The sequence below is a fragment of the Silurus aristotelis genome (genome assembly GCF_946808225.1).
Source record: "Silurus aristotelis genome assembly, chromosome: 20".
NCBI classification, from domain to species: Eukaryota; Metazoa; Chordata; class Actinopteri; order Siluriformes; family Siluridae; genus Silurus; species Silurus aristotelis.
Genome location: NC_139593.1, coordinates 786,306 through 803,755, shown reverse-complemented (window position 1 = coordinate 803,755; position 17,450 = coordinate 786,306). Strand labels below are relative to the sequence as shown.

At 42.8% G+C, this 17,450-nt stretch overlaps 2 protein-coding genes across 2 annotated transcripts in view; one reads left to right on the top strand and one right to left on the bottom strand.

The window, feature by feature from the left end:
• The window catches only part of LOC310715612 (uncharacterized protein), a 33,828-nt gene extending 27,955 nt beyond the window's left edge, over positions 1 to 5,873 (top strand). Inside the window, exons 15-26 of the mRNA XM_083522122.1 lie at positions 1,244 to 1,337; positions 1,419 to 1,471; positions 2,401 to 2,500; positions 3,150 to 3,263; positions 3,343 to 3,431; positions 3,519 to 3,667; positions 3,758 to 3,885; positions 3,959 to 4,040; positions 4,489 to 4,649; positions 4,793 to 5,019; positions 5,206 to 5,368; positions 5,488 to 5,873. Coding sequence (XP_083378248.1) covers positions 1,244 to 1,337; positions 1,419 to 1,471; positions 2,401 to 2,500; positions 3,150 to 3,263; positions 3,343 to 3,431; positions 3,519 to 3,667; positions 3,758 to 3,885; positions 3,959 to 4,040; positions 4,489 to 4,649; positions 4,793 to 5,019; positions 5,206 to 5,368; positions 5,488 to 5,562 — 1,435 coding nt within the window. The 3' untranslated portion in view covers positions 5,563 to 5,873. The remainder of the gene's footprint in view (positions 1 to 1,243; positions 1,338 to 1,418; positions 1,472 to 2,400; positions 2,501 to 3,149; positions 3,264 to 3,342; positions 3,432 to 3,518; positions 3,668 to 3,757; positions 3,886 to 3,958; positions 4,041 to 4,488; positions 4,650 to 4,792; positions 5,020 to 5,205; positions 5,369 to 5,487) is intronic.
• Positions 5,874 to 6,958: 1,085 nt separating this feature from the next.
• gtf3c1 (general transcription factor IIIC subunit 1) overlaps positions 6,959 to 17,450 on the bottom strand; it is a 48,646-nt gene continuing 38,154 nt past the window's right edge. Inside the window, exons 28-37 of the mRNA XM_083521698.1 lie at positions 14,746 to 14,802; positions 14,327 to 14,420; positions 13,985 to 14,157; positions 13,503 to 13,856; positions 13,095 to 13,321; positions 12,726 to 12,991; positions 12,197 to 12,647; positions 12,041 to 12,071; positions 7,393 to 7,576; positions 6,959 to 7,306 (exon numbers count right to left, since the gene is read on the bottom strand). Of these exons, the coding sequence (XP_083377824.1) occupies positions 7,079 to 7,306; positions 7,393 to 7,576; positions 12,041 to 12,071; positions 12,197 to 12,647; positions 12,726 to 12,991; positions 13,095 to 13,321; positions 13,503 to 13,856; positions 13,985 to 14,157; positions 14,327 to 14,420; positions 14,746 to 14,802 (2,065 nt within the window). The 3' untranslated portion in view covers positions 6,959 to 7,078. The remainder of the gene's footprint in view (positions 7,307 to 7,392; positions 7,577 to 12,040; positions 12,072 to 12,196; positions 12,648 to 12,725; positions 12,992 to 13,094; positions 13,322 to 13,502; positions 13,857 to 13,984; positions 14,158 to 14,326; positions 14,421 to 14,745; positions 14,803 to 17,450) is intronic.

Genomic DNA, 17,450 nt, shown 5'->3' with positions numbered 1-17,450 from the left:
TACGTTTTTATCCTCATTAATAAAAAGAAACGAGTGATTTCACTACATGTAGTAAAAAGTGAAATATTTGAGTTTATAATGTGAAGTTACAGTAAAAATCTCCCCAAAAGGAAAAACTTCAGTAAAATACAGACACGTGAAAAATCTACTGAAGTACAGAAACATTACATTTACTTCATTACTGTTCATCACTGATAAAATAAAACATTCTGACTTACTGAATAAACAGTCCATTTAACAGAAAACACCTGAACAAGGAGAAACACCTGTCAGTGACATGTTCCAGTATTTATGATCACTTAAAAATCAGGTGGTCGGATACCAAATATCATGTTGCAGGTCGTCTCACAGATCGAGATATAAATACATGCATATAAAAGCTGAAATCAAAAACTTCTCATGTCACATCCATGTTCATAAAGCCCTCCAATCTCCAGCTCAAACAACACACTTGACCTTTCTGTTCCAATAGTTTTGTAAGAGACTATATGTGAACTCTAGATGATATGAAATGAACTCAGGAGCTGAAGTGGGAACCAGTTAGGTGAGGAACCAGTGATGAGGTGAAGTGTCACTAAAACACAGTAAAACCTCGATCATGCTGCAGTTCCTGTTAATGATTCACTCACTACAGCGTGTCTCCGCTTCATTCAAACGAGCTGCGGTTACACTTTCCACATGTATCCTTAGGAACAGTCCTATCTGATGCACAGTGTCATGTACAGTGCCTCCATGTGGTTCAACATGCACATTACATCACTAAATCACTGCCTTTTCCCAGTTGGAGGCACACTATTGTATCAGATGATTTCGCTTGAGATTCCCTTCACTTGAAGTAGGAAACCTGTTCCAGCATGACAATACTCCTGTGCACAAAGCCAGATCCATGAATATCTGCTTTGCATGGGTTGGCGTGGAAGATCTTCTGCTATAGAGCTACAACCCTAATGAACATGAATGAATGTGAACACAGACTGAACCCCAGACCTTCTCACCTCCTCACCTACGTCAGTACCTGACTTTACAAACACTTTGTAGCTGAATGAAATCGCTACAAAATCTAGTGGAACATCTTCCCAGAAGAGTGGAGCTCATTATAACAGCAAATGTGGAATGGGATGATCAAAACAGTGTCAATCTTATACTCAGGTGTCCATAAACTTTTGAAATGCAGAGGATGATGATGATGATGATGATGATGATGATGATGATGAAGAATAACCCTGTAATGTGCTGGTTGCAGGTACGGGTACTGGCCTTATGGGCTCTTTAAGCGTTTGGGAGTTCCTGGTCCTAAACCGGTACCGTTTTTAGGAACCATGTTACAGTACCGTAAGGTGAGTTTATATGATATTATAAAGATTGAACTCTGATAAAGTGATGATGTGAACTACACAATATTTCTCTCTGTTTTTTAGGGAATGCATCATTTTGATATGGAGTGTTTTCAGAAGTACGGAAAGATCTGGGGGTGAGTGTGTTAGTGTGTGTTCACGTACACTTTATACCTGACAATAAAGGACAGAAGATCTGTGGTGCACTCGGCTGGGTCTCAGGATGCTGCATGTGACATTATGAGTAAAATTCCTGTGAAAATGTAATAGAATCCATGAGGAAGGAATGACTTGTAAAGGTTTGGAAAAGTCATTAATGTTAAGAGAACTTCGAGACTCAATGAGATAAAGTCCACTGCTAGATGTTTACTGGGACATTGTGGGACACTGTGGTGTGTGGAGATTCATGAGGTTTCCAGCAGGTATTGACAGAGGGACTTGGAAACAAACGGTGCATGATGTGCTAATTATGTTAGCCAGTATATTAGACCACCAGCTCTTGTGGTGTAGACTAGGTAATGAAAGCCAGGGCAGGTGACCAGCAGCAGCCACAACAGTGTTTGCTCACATAATGAGCTTTCCTTGTAAGGTAGCAACATGAACTTCCTGTAAAATAAGGAGGACCATGGACATAAGAGACTCAAGGTTAATAAGTGATCTGTGAAGATTGTAAATGAAATGGAAGGAGGACACCCTCCAGTCAGTTGCGCAGTTTCTTCTGAACTACCTTAACGTCCAGCAGCCCAGGGGCCGTGTTGGTTTCTCTGAGAGCTGGACATGGACACCTGCCTCAGAAGCATCTACCTTGATGAGGAATGACTTTAATGGAAGAGGATATTTGAGGATAGGGAAGCTGTAATGAATGTTTTGGTTTTGGTGTAAGTCGCCTTGGCTGCCCCACCCTAGGGTAACTACTTGTTCAGTTCTGAGGAGTGATGTTAGTAGATGAGCTACAGAACCAAAGGCATCCATCACTTTATGCAATTTCTCAAATTATATTACAATTATGTTAAAATGTGAATTAGACTTTACTGAACCACACAGTTTACTTGTTTACATTTTACAGGATATATGACGGCAGACAGCCGGGTTTCTGTGTGCTGGACACCGACATCATCAAAACTGTCCTGATTAAAGAGTGTTATTCTCTCTTCACCAACCGCCGAGTGAGAGACCACACACACTACACACACACTACACACACACTCTCACACACACTACACACACTTATACACACACACACACACTACACACACTTATACACTCTACGAGGTGGTATCAAAAAGTTTGGAGAGTCGCTCTGTTTACAATAAAGTACTTTATATATCTTTGTTTTCACACAATCACCTTCAAAATCATTTTCTAAGCACGTCAAGCACCTTCTGCCATTCACACTGAATTTCTGCAACAGTGTCAAAACAGAGAGCCGGACCTTCATCTTTAGGAAGAGGGTGAAGTGAAAGTGCAGGAGACAAATTGGGAGAGTGTGATGGGTGTGAAAGTGAGATCATGTGGATTGTCCTCCGACGATCATCATGCACAAGTTGCCGAACCGTTTCGACATTTTCAGGGGTTCAACTCCTTGAAGGTCTTCCTGATTTCTTGTCGCCTTTTAGTGATGTTCTTCCGCTCTTAAAGCGCATGTGCTGTTAGAAACACCTTAAAGGACTCTATACTGATATTCATCTGTTTATACCTGAGAGCTGAAGGCAGATCTGTTTAAATCCAAAGTGATAATAAAAATCCATCTGATCTAGAACTAGTAGATCTGTGAGAGTGAGTCTAATGTAGAATTTATTTATTTATTTCTCTCAGAATTTCCGTCTAAATGGTCCTCTGTACGACGCCGTGTCCATCGTGGAGGACGAGGACTGGAGGAGGATCAGGGGTGTTCTCTCTCCATCGTTCACCAGCGGCAGACTGAAGGAGGTGTGTGTGTGTGTGTGTGTGTGTGTGTGTGTGTGTGTGTGTGTGTGTATAACAGTAGATGTTATTTCTTGTTTCTCAGATGTTTGGAATCATGAAGTCACATTCTCACTCACTGGTTGAAAATCTGAAGAAGACGTCAGAGCGAGGAGAATCAGCAGATATTAAAGAGTAAACCATCCTACTGTGGTGTTACACATAACTCACAACATTCGTGTGTGTGTGTGTGTGTGTTAATGTGATGATGTTTTTGTTGAGGTTTTTCGGAGCGTACAGTATGGATGTGGTGACGAGCACAGCCTTCAGTGTCGATATCGACTCCCTGAACAACCCTAAAGATCCATTCGTCTCCAACATCAAGAAAATGCTGAAGTTTGATTTATTTAACCCTCTGTTTCTTCTTGTTGGTAATTTATTCTCCTGCGATTAATATTTATTCACAGTAAAGTAAGAAAATGTAATGACACTAATCAGACCTCTGTTGTGTTTGTGATCAGCTCTGTTCCCCTTCATCGCTCCTCTGCTGGAGAAAATGAATTTCGCCTTTTTCCCGACTGCAGTGACGGATTTCTTTTACGCCTCACTGCAAAAGATCAAGTCTGAACGTGTGGCTCAGGATCATAAGGTACAAAACCAGAAACTCATTTACACTCCATCAGATATTATTGAGGTTTCATTGCATCTCTGATGTTCTGCAGAAACGAGTGGACTTCATGCAGCTGATGATCGATTCTCAGAAATCAGGGGATGGTGATCTGAACAGCAGAGAGTCCAGTAAAGGTATTTCTTGCTCCTGTGATCTGAGAGATTTGGGGTAATTAGATGTTTTTATACAAATTAATTATGAATGATCAGAACTACAAACCTAGAAAGGAAATATTTCTCTCTCTCTCTCTCTCTCTCTCTCATTCCTTCCACAAAACATTCATTCATTTCCATGAGGATAACATTTCAGCTCTGAACAGCAAACAATCAAACACAGCTCCACCCATGCTCTCGAGTGTCCCAGTGAGCTTTCATTAGGTTGTGTCATTGCCATTTGGGATTGGATTTCAGGGAAACAGAACAGTTGGGGACCAGCGTGTGAACTAATCTGAAAACAGAGATCTGGTGTTAAATAAGTGGAAGTAGATTAGATTTGTTTGGACAAGGGGCAACAAACAGATTAAGTAGTTACAGTATATGTAAGTGTGGGTGTGTGTGTGTGTGTGTGTGTGTGTGTGTGAAGGTCTGAATGATCATGAGATCCTGTCCCAGTCCATGATCTTCATCTTTGCTGGTTATGAGACGAGCAGCAGCACGCTGTCGTTCCTCTTCTTCAATCTGGCCAGTAATCCAGAGACCATGAAGAAACTGCAGAAGGAAATTGATGTAACTTTCCCTAATGAGGTGAATGAATCATGTTTAAAGACCAGGAAGGAGTTTTTATATACACACACACACACACACACACACACACACACACACACACACACACACACACACACACACAGCCTGTTTCACTTCTCACTATTTTGGCTTTTGGTTTTCAGGCTGTGGTTGATTATGACACAGTGATGAACATGGATTATCTGGATGCTGCTCTGAATGAGTCCCTCAGGTTGTACCCGGTTGCTCTTCGTCTTGAAAGAGTCTGCAAGAAAACCGTTGAGATAAACGGTCTTACCATCCCAAAGGACAGCGTCGTCTTGGTCCCCATTTACGCCCTACATAGGGACCCTGAATTTTGGACTGATCCAGAGACCTACAACCCTGAAAGGTAGGAAGCAGCTTACCAGAATAAATGATGGAAACTTGGAGAGCAGGACTGCATGTGACTGGCTTTACCAGCATGTCAGTACATGATGAAACCTTCTTCAGGACCATCAGCAAAACATGTGACCCAGAAACCATGGATGAATTCAGACTCTTTATGAATCCCAATGTTAACGCTGTTATGTTTCAGGTTCACTCAGGAGAATAAGGAGAACATCGAGCAGTATGTCTACATGCCGTTTGGTTTTGGACCCAGAAACTGCATTGGGATGAGGTTTGCCCTCATGGCCATTAAGCTGGCTGTTGTTGAGATTCTGCAGAGATTCGACATCAGTCTTTCTGAGGAAACGAAGGTCAGGATCTTCTTAACCCTACGTTGTTTAATGTCTCTAATGATGATGCTGACAACCTGCTTGACCACCAAATTCAGCTCATACTGTTGTTAATTACAGTAACTATTTTTTCCAATCAGGTTCCTCTGGAGCTGAACAACAATGGCCTTCTAGCTCCTAAAGAACCCATCAAACTCCACTTCACACTTCGTTAAACATCCAACAAGATGCAAGAACAACCACACTAACCCATAAACCTCAAGACTCTCCTGCATTACAGCACGCTGTGTACCTGAAGATGACTTTAGCTGAAGTTCAGTAAAGAACGATACAACAATCTGGATCCTATTATCAGTCATAAAGAGTTCAAAAGTCACAGCAGTGGGAGTGTGTTTATATTATGATTCACACAGGCATTAAATCTTTCTCACACTTTATACCCTCATTATTAATTATAATCTCATTATTATTACCTATATTGTAACAAAAATCTCCTTCAGAATGAATAAAGGTTTATCTGATTTCACTGTGTGTATGAGTAACATTTAATCAAACAAAAGTCTAACCCTGGAGGAACATCTGGGCGTTCCTGGTGTTAAACTGCAGTGACACATCAATTCAACCCACTGTAACACTCCTACATGTCTTTCAGTAAATACAAACCTCCTACTGTAGTTTCAGGGAAAGATTTTACTTTCTTGTATTTGCTTCTTACTCACACCACACGTTATGGAGCAGGACGTATGCAGCAACGTGAGTTTGGTGTTCTTACCAGACATCAACTGAGCTGTTTTACTTTCTCTATCATTTACACCACTGTCATGTATTATCTATGACTGCTATATCTATATTACTTTATCTACTTCATCCAGCAACCTTTTATTTCTTTTCTATTTATTCATTGAAACCCTTTAATATTTTAATATATTGCCTGGAAATGATGTGTACATATCCTCTTCTCAATCCTCTCACCCATAGGTGCAGAAATAAGCTTCAGTTAGTTCAGAATGCAGCAGCAAGAGTCCTCACTAGATCTAGAACATATGATCACATCAGCCCTGTTTTAATCATCTACACTGCTCCCAATTACATCTCACACTGATTATAAAATACTACTACTGACGTATAAAGCACTTAACGCTCTCACGCCGCAGTATCTGAGTGAACTTCTGTACCAGGATGATCCTCCATGCCTACTTAGATCAAAAGGTGCAGGCTATTTGTTGGTACCTCAAATAATGAAGATGATGATCTTCATATTTCCACCGTACATGAAGGAGATCAGGACGTTCACAGAACTGTGAGTTCCTCCTGTCTCGCTCCAACTATGAAATAGACTCTGATTTGTAACCAATGCAAAGGAACGTATAGATGTAGACTGACTCTAGACTCAAGTTACGGCTCAGCAACGTTATACATGAATTCTGTTTTCTCCACAGCAGGAGAAACTCCTGTAAATCACCTGCACTTTCAGAGAGTTTCAGCCGCACTCCGGAGATCACTGTGGCACACGCTTATTAAACACTGAAACGCTTTTATCTTCCACTGAAACCACCAACTGAACCCTGTATATACGAATCACAGAGAGGGGAAAATAAATAAAACACACGATTAGAATTAAACCATTATTTATTAACTTTATACAGAAAATTATATGGCTTTAATTATACACAGAATTAAATTAAAAAAAGCACTCTGTTGAAGAATGTGTGTGTGTGTGTGTGTGTGTGTTCAGTGTGCACACATCTGTACCCATCTGTTCCAGCTAGACTCATGAGGGAAGAGCTTAGAGATTCTTATACTGCAGTCCACTGTGGGTTCGTAAAACCCCACCACATCCTCCATCACACCGACCTCTCCATGACCTTTGACCTTGGGGACGGCAGGGCGAGAAAACAGAGACACTTTGGGCCGTTTAATCGTGAAGCGTTTTGTTACACACCCCAATTCTTCAAGAACCTGGGAGAGAAGAAATAACATTCAAGTGAGTGATGGATCACTGGGTTTAACAGGTGTGTGTGTGTGTGTGTGTGTGTGTGTGTTACCTTTAACAGATCTAGGATGACCAGTGGCTGCAGGACTCTGCTGTAATGCTGCAGCAGAGTGGGTTCAGGAACCCCAGGGTGGGTCATGATGTGTAACAGCAGTGCTTCTAACATCCCCTTACACACCGGCCTGTTCACAGACCCATCCACTGCACGCCATGGACGAGCTACAAATCTCAACATGCTCAAATCACACACACACACACACACACACACACACACACACACAGTAAATATGAGATTGTATATTAATAACATAAATGATCAGGGTCTGGTACACACTGTATTAATCTGCTACACTGGAGTTTTAACAGCTGTGTATTAATATTATTACAACATACTTAGTGTTCTTCAAAAAATAAAAACAGCTGGATTCTCTAAATGTAAATATTTAATTAGAGCTTGGATTTCACTATTTAACTACATTATCAAGAGATCCATAATAAAACAACAGAGTTGGAATCTACTCTTCTACTTTCGGCTGCTCCCATTAGATGTCTCCACAGCTGATCATCCGTCTCCATACCCCCTTTACAATATCATCCACAAACATCATAGTCCATGAAGACTTCTGTCTGACCTCGCCTGTCAATCTGTCCATCACCACTGCAAACAGGAAAGGGCTCAGAGCTGATCCTTGATGCAATTCCACCTCCACCTTGAACCAGTCTGTCGTTCCTACTGCACACTTCACTGCTGTCACACGGTCCTCACTCCTTCTGACCTTCTCTATACTTCTCCAGAGTTGGACTCTACTCTATTATTGAATTAGGAGTTGTGATCTGGACTTACACTATTTGGACTCTACTGGAATGGATTTTGAGACTCCAATCCAGTTTATTACTGGATTAGGTGAAGGTGATATATTATATTTAAATATTTAGGGTTGAGATTTACTCTTTTATAGTATTAGGACTCAAGATCCTCAACTATAAGGTAAGTGTTTCGAGACTAGTTTTTTAACATGCCCACAGATGGCAGTACGAGGCTGCCATCACACAGTCATTGAGAGCACCAACCTTCATAAGTCAGAGTGTCAAAAGACATCGTTCTGTGTACATCGGGAGCAGTGAATCTGATGCTGTTCTTACCACGTGCGCTACCACGTCTATGATTTGTGTGAAAATCATAGTGTGACTGGATGCCTGACACGCAAGTTTCTTACCGGAAACATGATCTCACTTCCACCCCAACACTACTCGCTGGATTTGGTGCCTGCGGACTTTACCCTCTCCCCAAAGATGAAGATGAACTGAAAAGGTTGCCATTTTGATGCAATCAATACCGCGAATCGCAGAAGTTGCTCGACACACTTCGAAAATAAGACTTCCAGAAGATGTTCCAGAAGAACGCAGGGAGCACTGCATTACTGTGCAAGAGCACTATTCTGAAGGTGATCGTGTGTAAACGCATTTAAATGAAGTATTTTCTTATAAACGGCGAACCCAGCCATTAGGGGGGCACAAGCCAGTGTACTCTTAGTGCCGGTCCCAAGCCCGGGTAAATGGGGAGGGTTGCGTTAGGAAGGGCATCCAGCGTAAAACATGTGCCACATCAAATATGCAGATCACAAATAAGAATTTCATACCGGATCGGTCGAGGCCCGGGTTAACAACGACCGCCACAGGTATCGTTAGCTGACAGGGTACCGGTGGAAATTGGGCTACTGTTGGCCGAAGGAGGAGAAGGAGAGGAGGAAGACATCTACAGAGACGGCAGGAAAAGGAGCAGTGTAGGAGAGTGGAGGTTCATGTTGGTACTATGACTGGTAAAGGGAGAGAGGGAGCTGATATGATGGAGAGGAGAAAGGTAGAGATGTTGTGTGGAAAGAGAGTAAGAGCAGGAACATTGGAGGTGGATTTAAACTGTTCTATCATGGTGTGGATGGGAAGAGAAATGGTGTAGGGGGGATTCTGAAGGAAGAGTACAGTAAGAGTGTAGTGGAGGTGAAGAGAGTTTCTGATAGGGTGATGAACATGAAGGTGGAAGTTGAAGGGATGATGATAAATGTCATCAGTGTTTATGCTCCACAAGTTGGTAGTGAGATGGAGAAGAAGGAAAAATTCTGGAGTGAGTGAGATGAAGTGGTAGAAGGTGAACGTAGGAATGAAAGATTGGTGATTGGGGCAGACTTTAATGGGCATGTAGGTGAAGGGAACAGAGGTGATGAGGAGGTGATGGTAGGTATGGTTTTAAGGAGAGGAATGTGGAAGGGCAGATGGTGGTAGATTTTGCTAAAAGGATGGAAATGGCAGTGGTGAACACTTATTTTAAGAAGAAGGAGGATCAAAGGGTGACGTATAAGAGTGGAGGAAGGTGCACACAGGTGGATTATGTTCTGTGTAGGAGATGCAACCTGAAGGAGATTGGAGACTGTAAGGTGTTGCGGGGGACTGTGTAGCTAGACAGCATCGGACGGTGGTCTATAGGATGGTTTTGGAGGCGAAGAAGAAGAAGATGGTGGAAACTGAAGGAGGAAGAGTGTAGTGTGAAGTTTAGGGAAGAGGTCAGACAGAGGCTCAGTGGTGTTAAGGAGGTGCTGGATGATTGGGCAACTACTGCAGGAGTGTTGAGAGAGGTAAAAGTACTTGGTGTGACATCTGAAAGTAGAAAGCAAGACAAGGAGACGTGGTGGTGGAATGAGGAAGTGCAGAAGAGCATAAGGAGAAAGCAGATGGCAAAACAGAAGAGGGATCAACAGAGTGATGAGAAAAGTAGGCAGGAGTACAAGGAGATGCGGCAGCAGGTAAAGAGGGATGTGGCGAAAGCAGAGGAAAGGGCATATGAGGAGCTGTAGGAGAGGTTGGACACTAAGGAAGAAGAAAAGGCAGGCAGAAAATTGGCCAGGCAGAGGGACCGAGCTGGGAAGGATGTACTGCAAGTTAGAGCAGTAAAGGATGGAGAGGGAAATGTGTTGACTAGTGAGGAGAGTGTGTTGAGAAGATGGAGGGAGTATTTTGAGCAGATGATGAATAAGGAAAATCAGAGAGAGAGAAGGTTGGATGATGTGGAGATGGTAAAGCAGGATGTAGATTGGATTAGTAAGGAGGAAGTGAGAGCAGTGATCAAGAGGATGAAGAATGGAAAGTCGGTTGGACCAGATGACATACCGGTAGAAGCATGGAGATGTTTAGGAGAGATGCAGTTGAGTTTTTAACCAGATTGTTTAACAGGATTCTGGAAGGGGAGAGGATGCCTGAGGAATGAAGAAGGAGTGTGCTGGTACCGATCTTTAAGCATAAGGGTGATGTGCAGACCTGCAGTAACTACAGGGGAATTAAGTTGATCAGTCACACCATGAAGTTATGGCAAAGAGTAGTGGAAGCCAGGTTGAGAGAAGAGGTGACCATCTGTGAGCAACAGTATGGTTTCATGCCGAGGAAGAGCACAACAGATGCCTTATTTGCTTTAAGGATGTTGATGGAGAAGTATAGAGAAGGACAGAAAGAGCTGCATTGTGTATTTGTGGATTTAGAGAAAGCGTACGACAGGGTGGAGAGAGGAGTTGTGGTATTGTATGAGGAAGTCTGGTGTGTCAGAGAAGTATGTGAGGGTGGTGCAGGACATGTATGAGGACAGTGTGACAGCAGTGAAGTGTGCAGTAGGAATGACAGACTGGTTCAGGGTGACGGTTGGACTGCATCAAGGATCGGCCCTGAGCCCTTTCCTGTTTGCAGTGGTGATGGACAGGTTGAAGGACGAGGTCAGACAGGAGTCTCCCTGGACTATGATGTTTGCAGATGATATTGTGATTTGTGGTGAGAGTAGTGAGCAGGTTGAGAAGAGCCTGGAGAGGTGGAGGTACATGCTGGAGAGAAGGGGAATGAAAGTCAGTAGGAGTAAGACAGAGTACATGTGTGTGAATGAGAGGGAGGGCAGTGGAGGGGTGCGGTTGCAGGGAGAAGAGGTGGAAAAGGTGGAGGAGTTCAGGTACCTGGGGTCAACAGTGCAAAGTATTGGAGAGTGTGTTAGAGAAGTGAAGAAAAGAGTGCAGGCAGGGTGGAGTGGGTGGAGAAGAGTGATAGCAGGAGTGATTTGTGATAGAAGAGGATCTGTGAGAGTGAAAGGGAAAGTTTATAGGACTGTGGTGAGACCTGAGATGTTGTATGGTTTAGAGACAGTGGCATTGAGTAAAAGACAGGAGGTGGAGCTGGAGGTAGCAGAGCTGAAGATGTTAAGGTTTTCGTTGGGAGAGATGACGATGGACAGGATTAGAAATGAGTTTATTAGAGGGACAGCACATGTAGGAGGTTTTGGTGACAAGGTGAGGGAGGCGAGATTGAGATGGTTTGGACATGTGCAGAGGAGGGACATGAATTATATTGGTAGAAGAATGCTGAGGATGGAGCCACCAGGTAGGAGGAAAAGAGGAAGGCCAAGGAGGAGGTTTATGGATGTGGTGAGGGAAGACATGCAGGTAGTTGGTGTGAAAGAGGCAGATGTAGAGGACAGGGGGGGATGGAGACGGATGATCCGCTGTGGCGCCCCTAATGGAAGCAGCCGAAAGAAGAAGAAGAAGATTTTCTTATAAACGGCGCGAGTCCTGAAACCTTTTTAAAACCAACTCCGTGTGTTGAGACATTGTGTGTTGAGAATTATTATTCTGTGTAGATTGTTACATTTCTGAGAGGATGGGAATGAGACTTACTTCTGCTCTGAGATCTCAGCCTTCTCTCCACCTACATCACCAACATACAACATTTACAACACATTTACAACTAATAATCCTAACGAACAATAATAATAAACACCACACACACACACACACACACACACACACACACACACACACACACACACACACCTTGACTCTGTGTTACATTGTCGTCTTTAGTTACAGAAGTTTCAGACATGTGTGAAGCTGGCGCATCACCACTGTGCACCATGTCCTCTTTAACAGAAGTGGGTGGAGCCGGAAGAGGAGTTTTAACTCCACCCTCGTCTCCATCGAATTCCCCGGTGTCCGTTGCAACAGCATCTATGGCGGATCTCTTGACAGAAGGGACTACATCATCGTCCGCCTCATCTAATGGCCTCTTTAAGGGTGGCTTGCGTGAAGTAGGCGGAGCTTCAGGGGAGATATCCGAGGAAAATGCTTCTGGATTGATGTCAGTGGTGGTGGGTGGAGCTCTTTGAGGGACGGGTTCTTCAGGTTCTTTAGGGCACTGCAGCAGCCACTCATCAGCAAAGTTCATGCAGACCAAGCGAGGAGAGAAAGCGCCCACCTCCAACACCTTCTCACAGTCTAACAGATCCTACACACACATACACGGACATTAAACACAATCTATTCATACAGGATACATATCTCATACACACTCCTATATTCTCACCTGGATGTAATCCTTCAGCGTTTTGCTCCGCCCCTTCTCCACCTGTTGCAGGTGTGTGCACTTTCTGTACAAGTCCTGTAGATCAATGCCAAACTCCGCCCCTGTTTCCACAGTAACCATGACCTCCTGCACAGCCTTCAGGTCCTCAGTGGTGTAACCCAACATGGACACACATTCCTCCAGGAAGTTCCGTCCAACCACATGCTGCCAGTCAATCATGTGGGAGACAGAGGAGGGAAGAGAGAGAGCAGGAAACACTGCACTGTCTGATAGAGAGAGAAAGAGAAAAAGAGGCAGACAGAGAGATTAAAGACTATATTTCTTTAGCGTACAGCTTTATTAGTGTGTATATATATATATATATCTTACTGGTCTGTGTGAACAGGGAGTGCGAGTGTGTGTTGCGCAGACGGATGCGCAGGCTGCAGGCGTTGACTGCGATGTGTTCGGTAGATGTGATGTTCCTCAGGCTGATGATTCCCGGGACAAAGTATCCCTTCATCAGCAGGTAGTTGGTGTGAGACGCCTGGTGAGCCTTCACCTCAAATCGAGCTCCAGCTTCATCCTCATCCTCCTCATCCAGCTCTTTAGTGATGCTAACACACACACACACACACACACACACACAAAATCAGATTTACACTATACCATTTTAACATAGAAGCTAACACACTTAAATTCCCTTCTTCATTTTTCTTATTCTTTCTTATTGGTTGTTTGATTCTTAACCTAATTCCCCACTTATTGTGTGTGTGTGTGTGTGTGTGTGTGTTTTACCTCTTGACCACCTCGTTGTCCACTAGTGTGCTGTCCACTACGACGATCTGCTGTGGTATGGAGACGTCCACACTAATCAGGCCCAGGGTCAGCAATGTGACACAGCATGCTGTTGCTCCTCCTGCAGAGTCCATGGGCAACACAACCATGTCCTCCACATCACTGGGAGGTATCAGACACTGGTCTCCATCCTCTACTTCTCCTCCTCCACTCTCCTGTTCTCCATCATCCCTCACTTTCTCTCTCTGGAAGGAAAAGGTGTTGGGTCGGTCCACTGCTCCTTTCTGACCCAGAACCTCCAGGAAATCATACACATCATTATACAGCATGCTTGGGAAACGCCAGGAGAAATACCTGCAGATAGAGAGACGTTTACTATGTGAGGAACCCTTAAAGAACCCTAATGAAGTGTATGATTTGAGACAGAGGTGAGTGTGTTTCTCTTTATTTGACAGGTAAGTCTGAGCATGTGGGTGCAGGACCTGTAGTAATGCTGAGACAGCTTATAGGACATGGGAAGGCAGGGGAAGCCTCGGTTCTGCTTGTGGCCCAGGAGCTTGTTGGCACGGCGACGGTTTAACAGACCACGCTTCTTACAGCTGAAGAACACCTGCTGCAGGACCTCCGAGTTATATCTACTGTAGAGAGCGAACGACTGAGAAAGGGAGAGAAGAATAGAGAGAGCAAGAGAGCGAGAGAGAGAGAGAGAGAGAGAGAGAGAGAGAGAGAGAGAGAGAGAGAGAGAGTGATATTTTAATGGTTTAAGAAAACCACATTGTTGTTTGTGTGTGTGTGTGTGTGTGTGTGTGTGTGTGTGTGTGTACCTGAAAGGCTCGACAGGTCTTCATTTGCATGTTCGAGAGGACGAGTGTGCTCTGGATCAGATTGTTCAGCACCAGAGTGTGTATATCCTCCACACTACAACAAATAATACAACAAATCTTACTGCTTAATCACACGTTATGATAACTAGAGGACAACCGATATGGGCTGCAACAACTAATCCATAAAATCACTAATGATCAAAAATTTAATGTAGTATATTTGATACAGGTTTTTTAAGCCAGTTCTCAACTTGCCATCTACAAATGTTGATTTACACAAATTGCTTCACCTTTCATACACAAATGCTTCAGAACAAAAACCCAGCATGAGAAGAATCCTCTCTATTTATCTATCTGAAATCAATCACTAGCAAAGACCAACAATCCACACACACACACACACACACACACACACACACCTGTTCAGGATATCTGTGGTCCGAGCAGATTCATCACCAATAGTGTAAACTTTAAACCTGGAGGAACAAATACATACAATCATCACACAATAGTGTCACCTTAACTTTTTATTTTATTTTACGTGTGTGTGTGTGTGTGTGTGTGAGTGAGTATAAGTGAGTGAGTGAGTATGAGTGAGTGAGTGAGTATAAGTGAGTGAGTGAGTATAAGTGAGTGAGTGAGTATGAGTGAGTGAGTGAGTATAAGTGAGTGAGTGAGTATGAGTGAGTGAGTGAGTATAAGTGAGTGAGTATAAGTGAGTGAGTATGAGTGAGTGAGTATAAGTGAGTGAGTATAAGTGAGTGAGTGAGTATAAGTGAGTGAGTGAGTATAAGTGAGTGAGTGAGTATAAGTGAGTGAGTGAGTATAAGTGAGTGAGTATAAGTGAGTGAGTGAGTATAAGTGAGTGAGTGAGTATAAGTGAGTGAGTGAGTATAAGTGAGTGAGTGAGTATAAGTGAGTGAGTATAAGTGAGTGAGTATGAGTGAGTGAGTATGAGTGAGTGAGTATAAGTGAGTGAGTATAAGTGAGTGAGTGAGTATAAGTGAGTGAGTGAGTATAAGTGAGTGAGTGAGTATAAGTGAGTGAGTGAGTATAAGTGAGTGAGTGAGTATGAGTGAGTGAGTGAGTATAAGTGAGTGAGTGAGTATAAGTGAGTGAGTGAGTATAAGTGAGTGAGTGAGTATAAGTGAGTGAGTGAGTATAAGTGAGTGAGTGAGTATGAGTGAGTGAGTATAAGTGAGTGAGTATAAGTGAGTGAGTATGAGTGAGTGAGTATGAGTGAGTGAGTATAAGTGAGTGAGTATAAGTGAGTGAGTGAGTATAAGTGAGTGAGTGAGTATAAGTGAGTGAGTGAGTATAAGTGAGTGAGTGAGTATAAGTGAGTGAGTGAGTATAAGTGAGTGAGTGAGTATAAGTGAGTGAGTATAAGTGAGTGAGTGAGTATAAGTGAGTGAGTGAGTATAAGTGAGTGAGTGAGTGAGTATGAGTGAGTGAGTATAAGTGAGTGAGTGAGTGAGTATAAGTGAGTGAGTATAAGTGAGTGAGTATAAGTGAGTGAGTGAGTATAAGTGAGTGAGTGAGTATAAGTGAGTGAGTATAAGTGAGTGAGTGAGTATAAGTGAGTGAGTGAGTATAAGTGAGTGAGTGAGTATGAGTGAGTGAGTGAGTATGAGTGAGTGAGTGAGTATGAGTGAGTGAGTATAAGTGAGTGAGTATAAGTGAGTGAGTGAGTATAAGTGAGTGAGTATAAGTGAGTGAGTGAGTATAAGTGAGTGAGTGAGTATAAGTGAGTGAGTGAGTATAAGTGAGTGAGTATAAGTGAGTGAGTGAGTATAAGTGAGTGAGTGAGTATAAGTGAGTGAGTGAGTATAAGTGAGTGAGTGAGTATAAGTGAGTGAGTGAGTATAAGTGAGTGAGTATAAGTGAGTGAGTGAGTATAAGTGAGTGAGTGAGTGAGTATAAGTGAGTATAAGTGAGTGAGTGAGTATAAGTGAGTGAGTGAGTATAAGTGAGTGAGTATAAGTGAGTGAGTGAGTATGAGTGAGTGAGTGAGTATAAGTGAGTGAGTATAAGTGAGTGAGTGAGTATAAGTGAGTGAGTGAGTATAAGTGAGTGAGTATAAGTGAGTGAGTGAGTATAAGTGAGTGAGTGAGTATAAGTGAGTGAGTGAGTATAAGTGAGTGAGTGAGTATAAGTGAGTGAGTGAGTATAAGTGAGTGAGTGAGTATAAGTGAGTATAAGTGAGTGAGTATAAGTGAGTGAGGTATAAGTGAGTGAGGTATAAGTGAGTGAGGTATAAGTGAGTGAGTGAGTATAAGTGAGTGAGTGAGTATAAGTGAGTGAGTGAGGTATAAGTGAGTGAGTGAGGTATAAGTGAGTGAGTGAGTATAAGTGAGTGAGTGAGTATAAGTGAGTGAGTGAGTATAAGTGAGTGAGTGAGTATAAGTGAGTGAGTGAGTATAAGTGAGTGAGTATAAGTGAGTGAGTGAGTATAAGTGAGTGAGTATAAGTGAGTGAGTATAAGTGAGTAAGTGAGTATAAGTGAGTGAGTGAGTATAAGTGAGTGAGTGAGTATAAGTGAGTGAGTGAGTATAAGTGAGTGAGTATAAGTGAGTGAGTATAAGTGAGTGAGTATAAGTGAGTGAGTGAGTATAAGTGAGTGAGTATAAGTGAGTGAGTATAAGTGAGTGAGTGAGTATAAGTGAGTGAGTGAGTATAAGTGAGTGAGTGAGTATAAGTGAGTGAGTGAGTATAAGTGAGTGAGTGAGTATAAGTGAGTGAGTGAGTATAAGTGAGCGAGTATAAGTGAGTGAGCGAGTATAAGTGAGTGAGCGAGTATAAGTGAGTGAGTGAGTATAAGTGAGTGAGTATAAGTGAGTGAGTATAAGTGAGTGAGTGAGTATAAGTGAGCGAGTATAAGTGAGCGAGTATAAGTGAGCGAGTATAAGTGAGCGAGTATAAGTGAGCGAGTATAAGTGAGTGAGTATAAGTGAGTGAGTATAAGTGAGTGAGTGAGTATAAGTGAGTGAGTGAGTATAAGTGAGTGAGTATAAGTGAGCGAGTATAAGTGAGCGAGTATAAGTGAGCGAGTATAAGTGAGTGAGTATAAGTGAGTGAGTATAAGCGAGTGAGTGAGTATAAGCGAGTGAGTGAGTATAAGCGA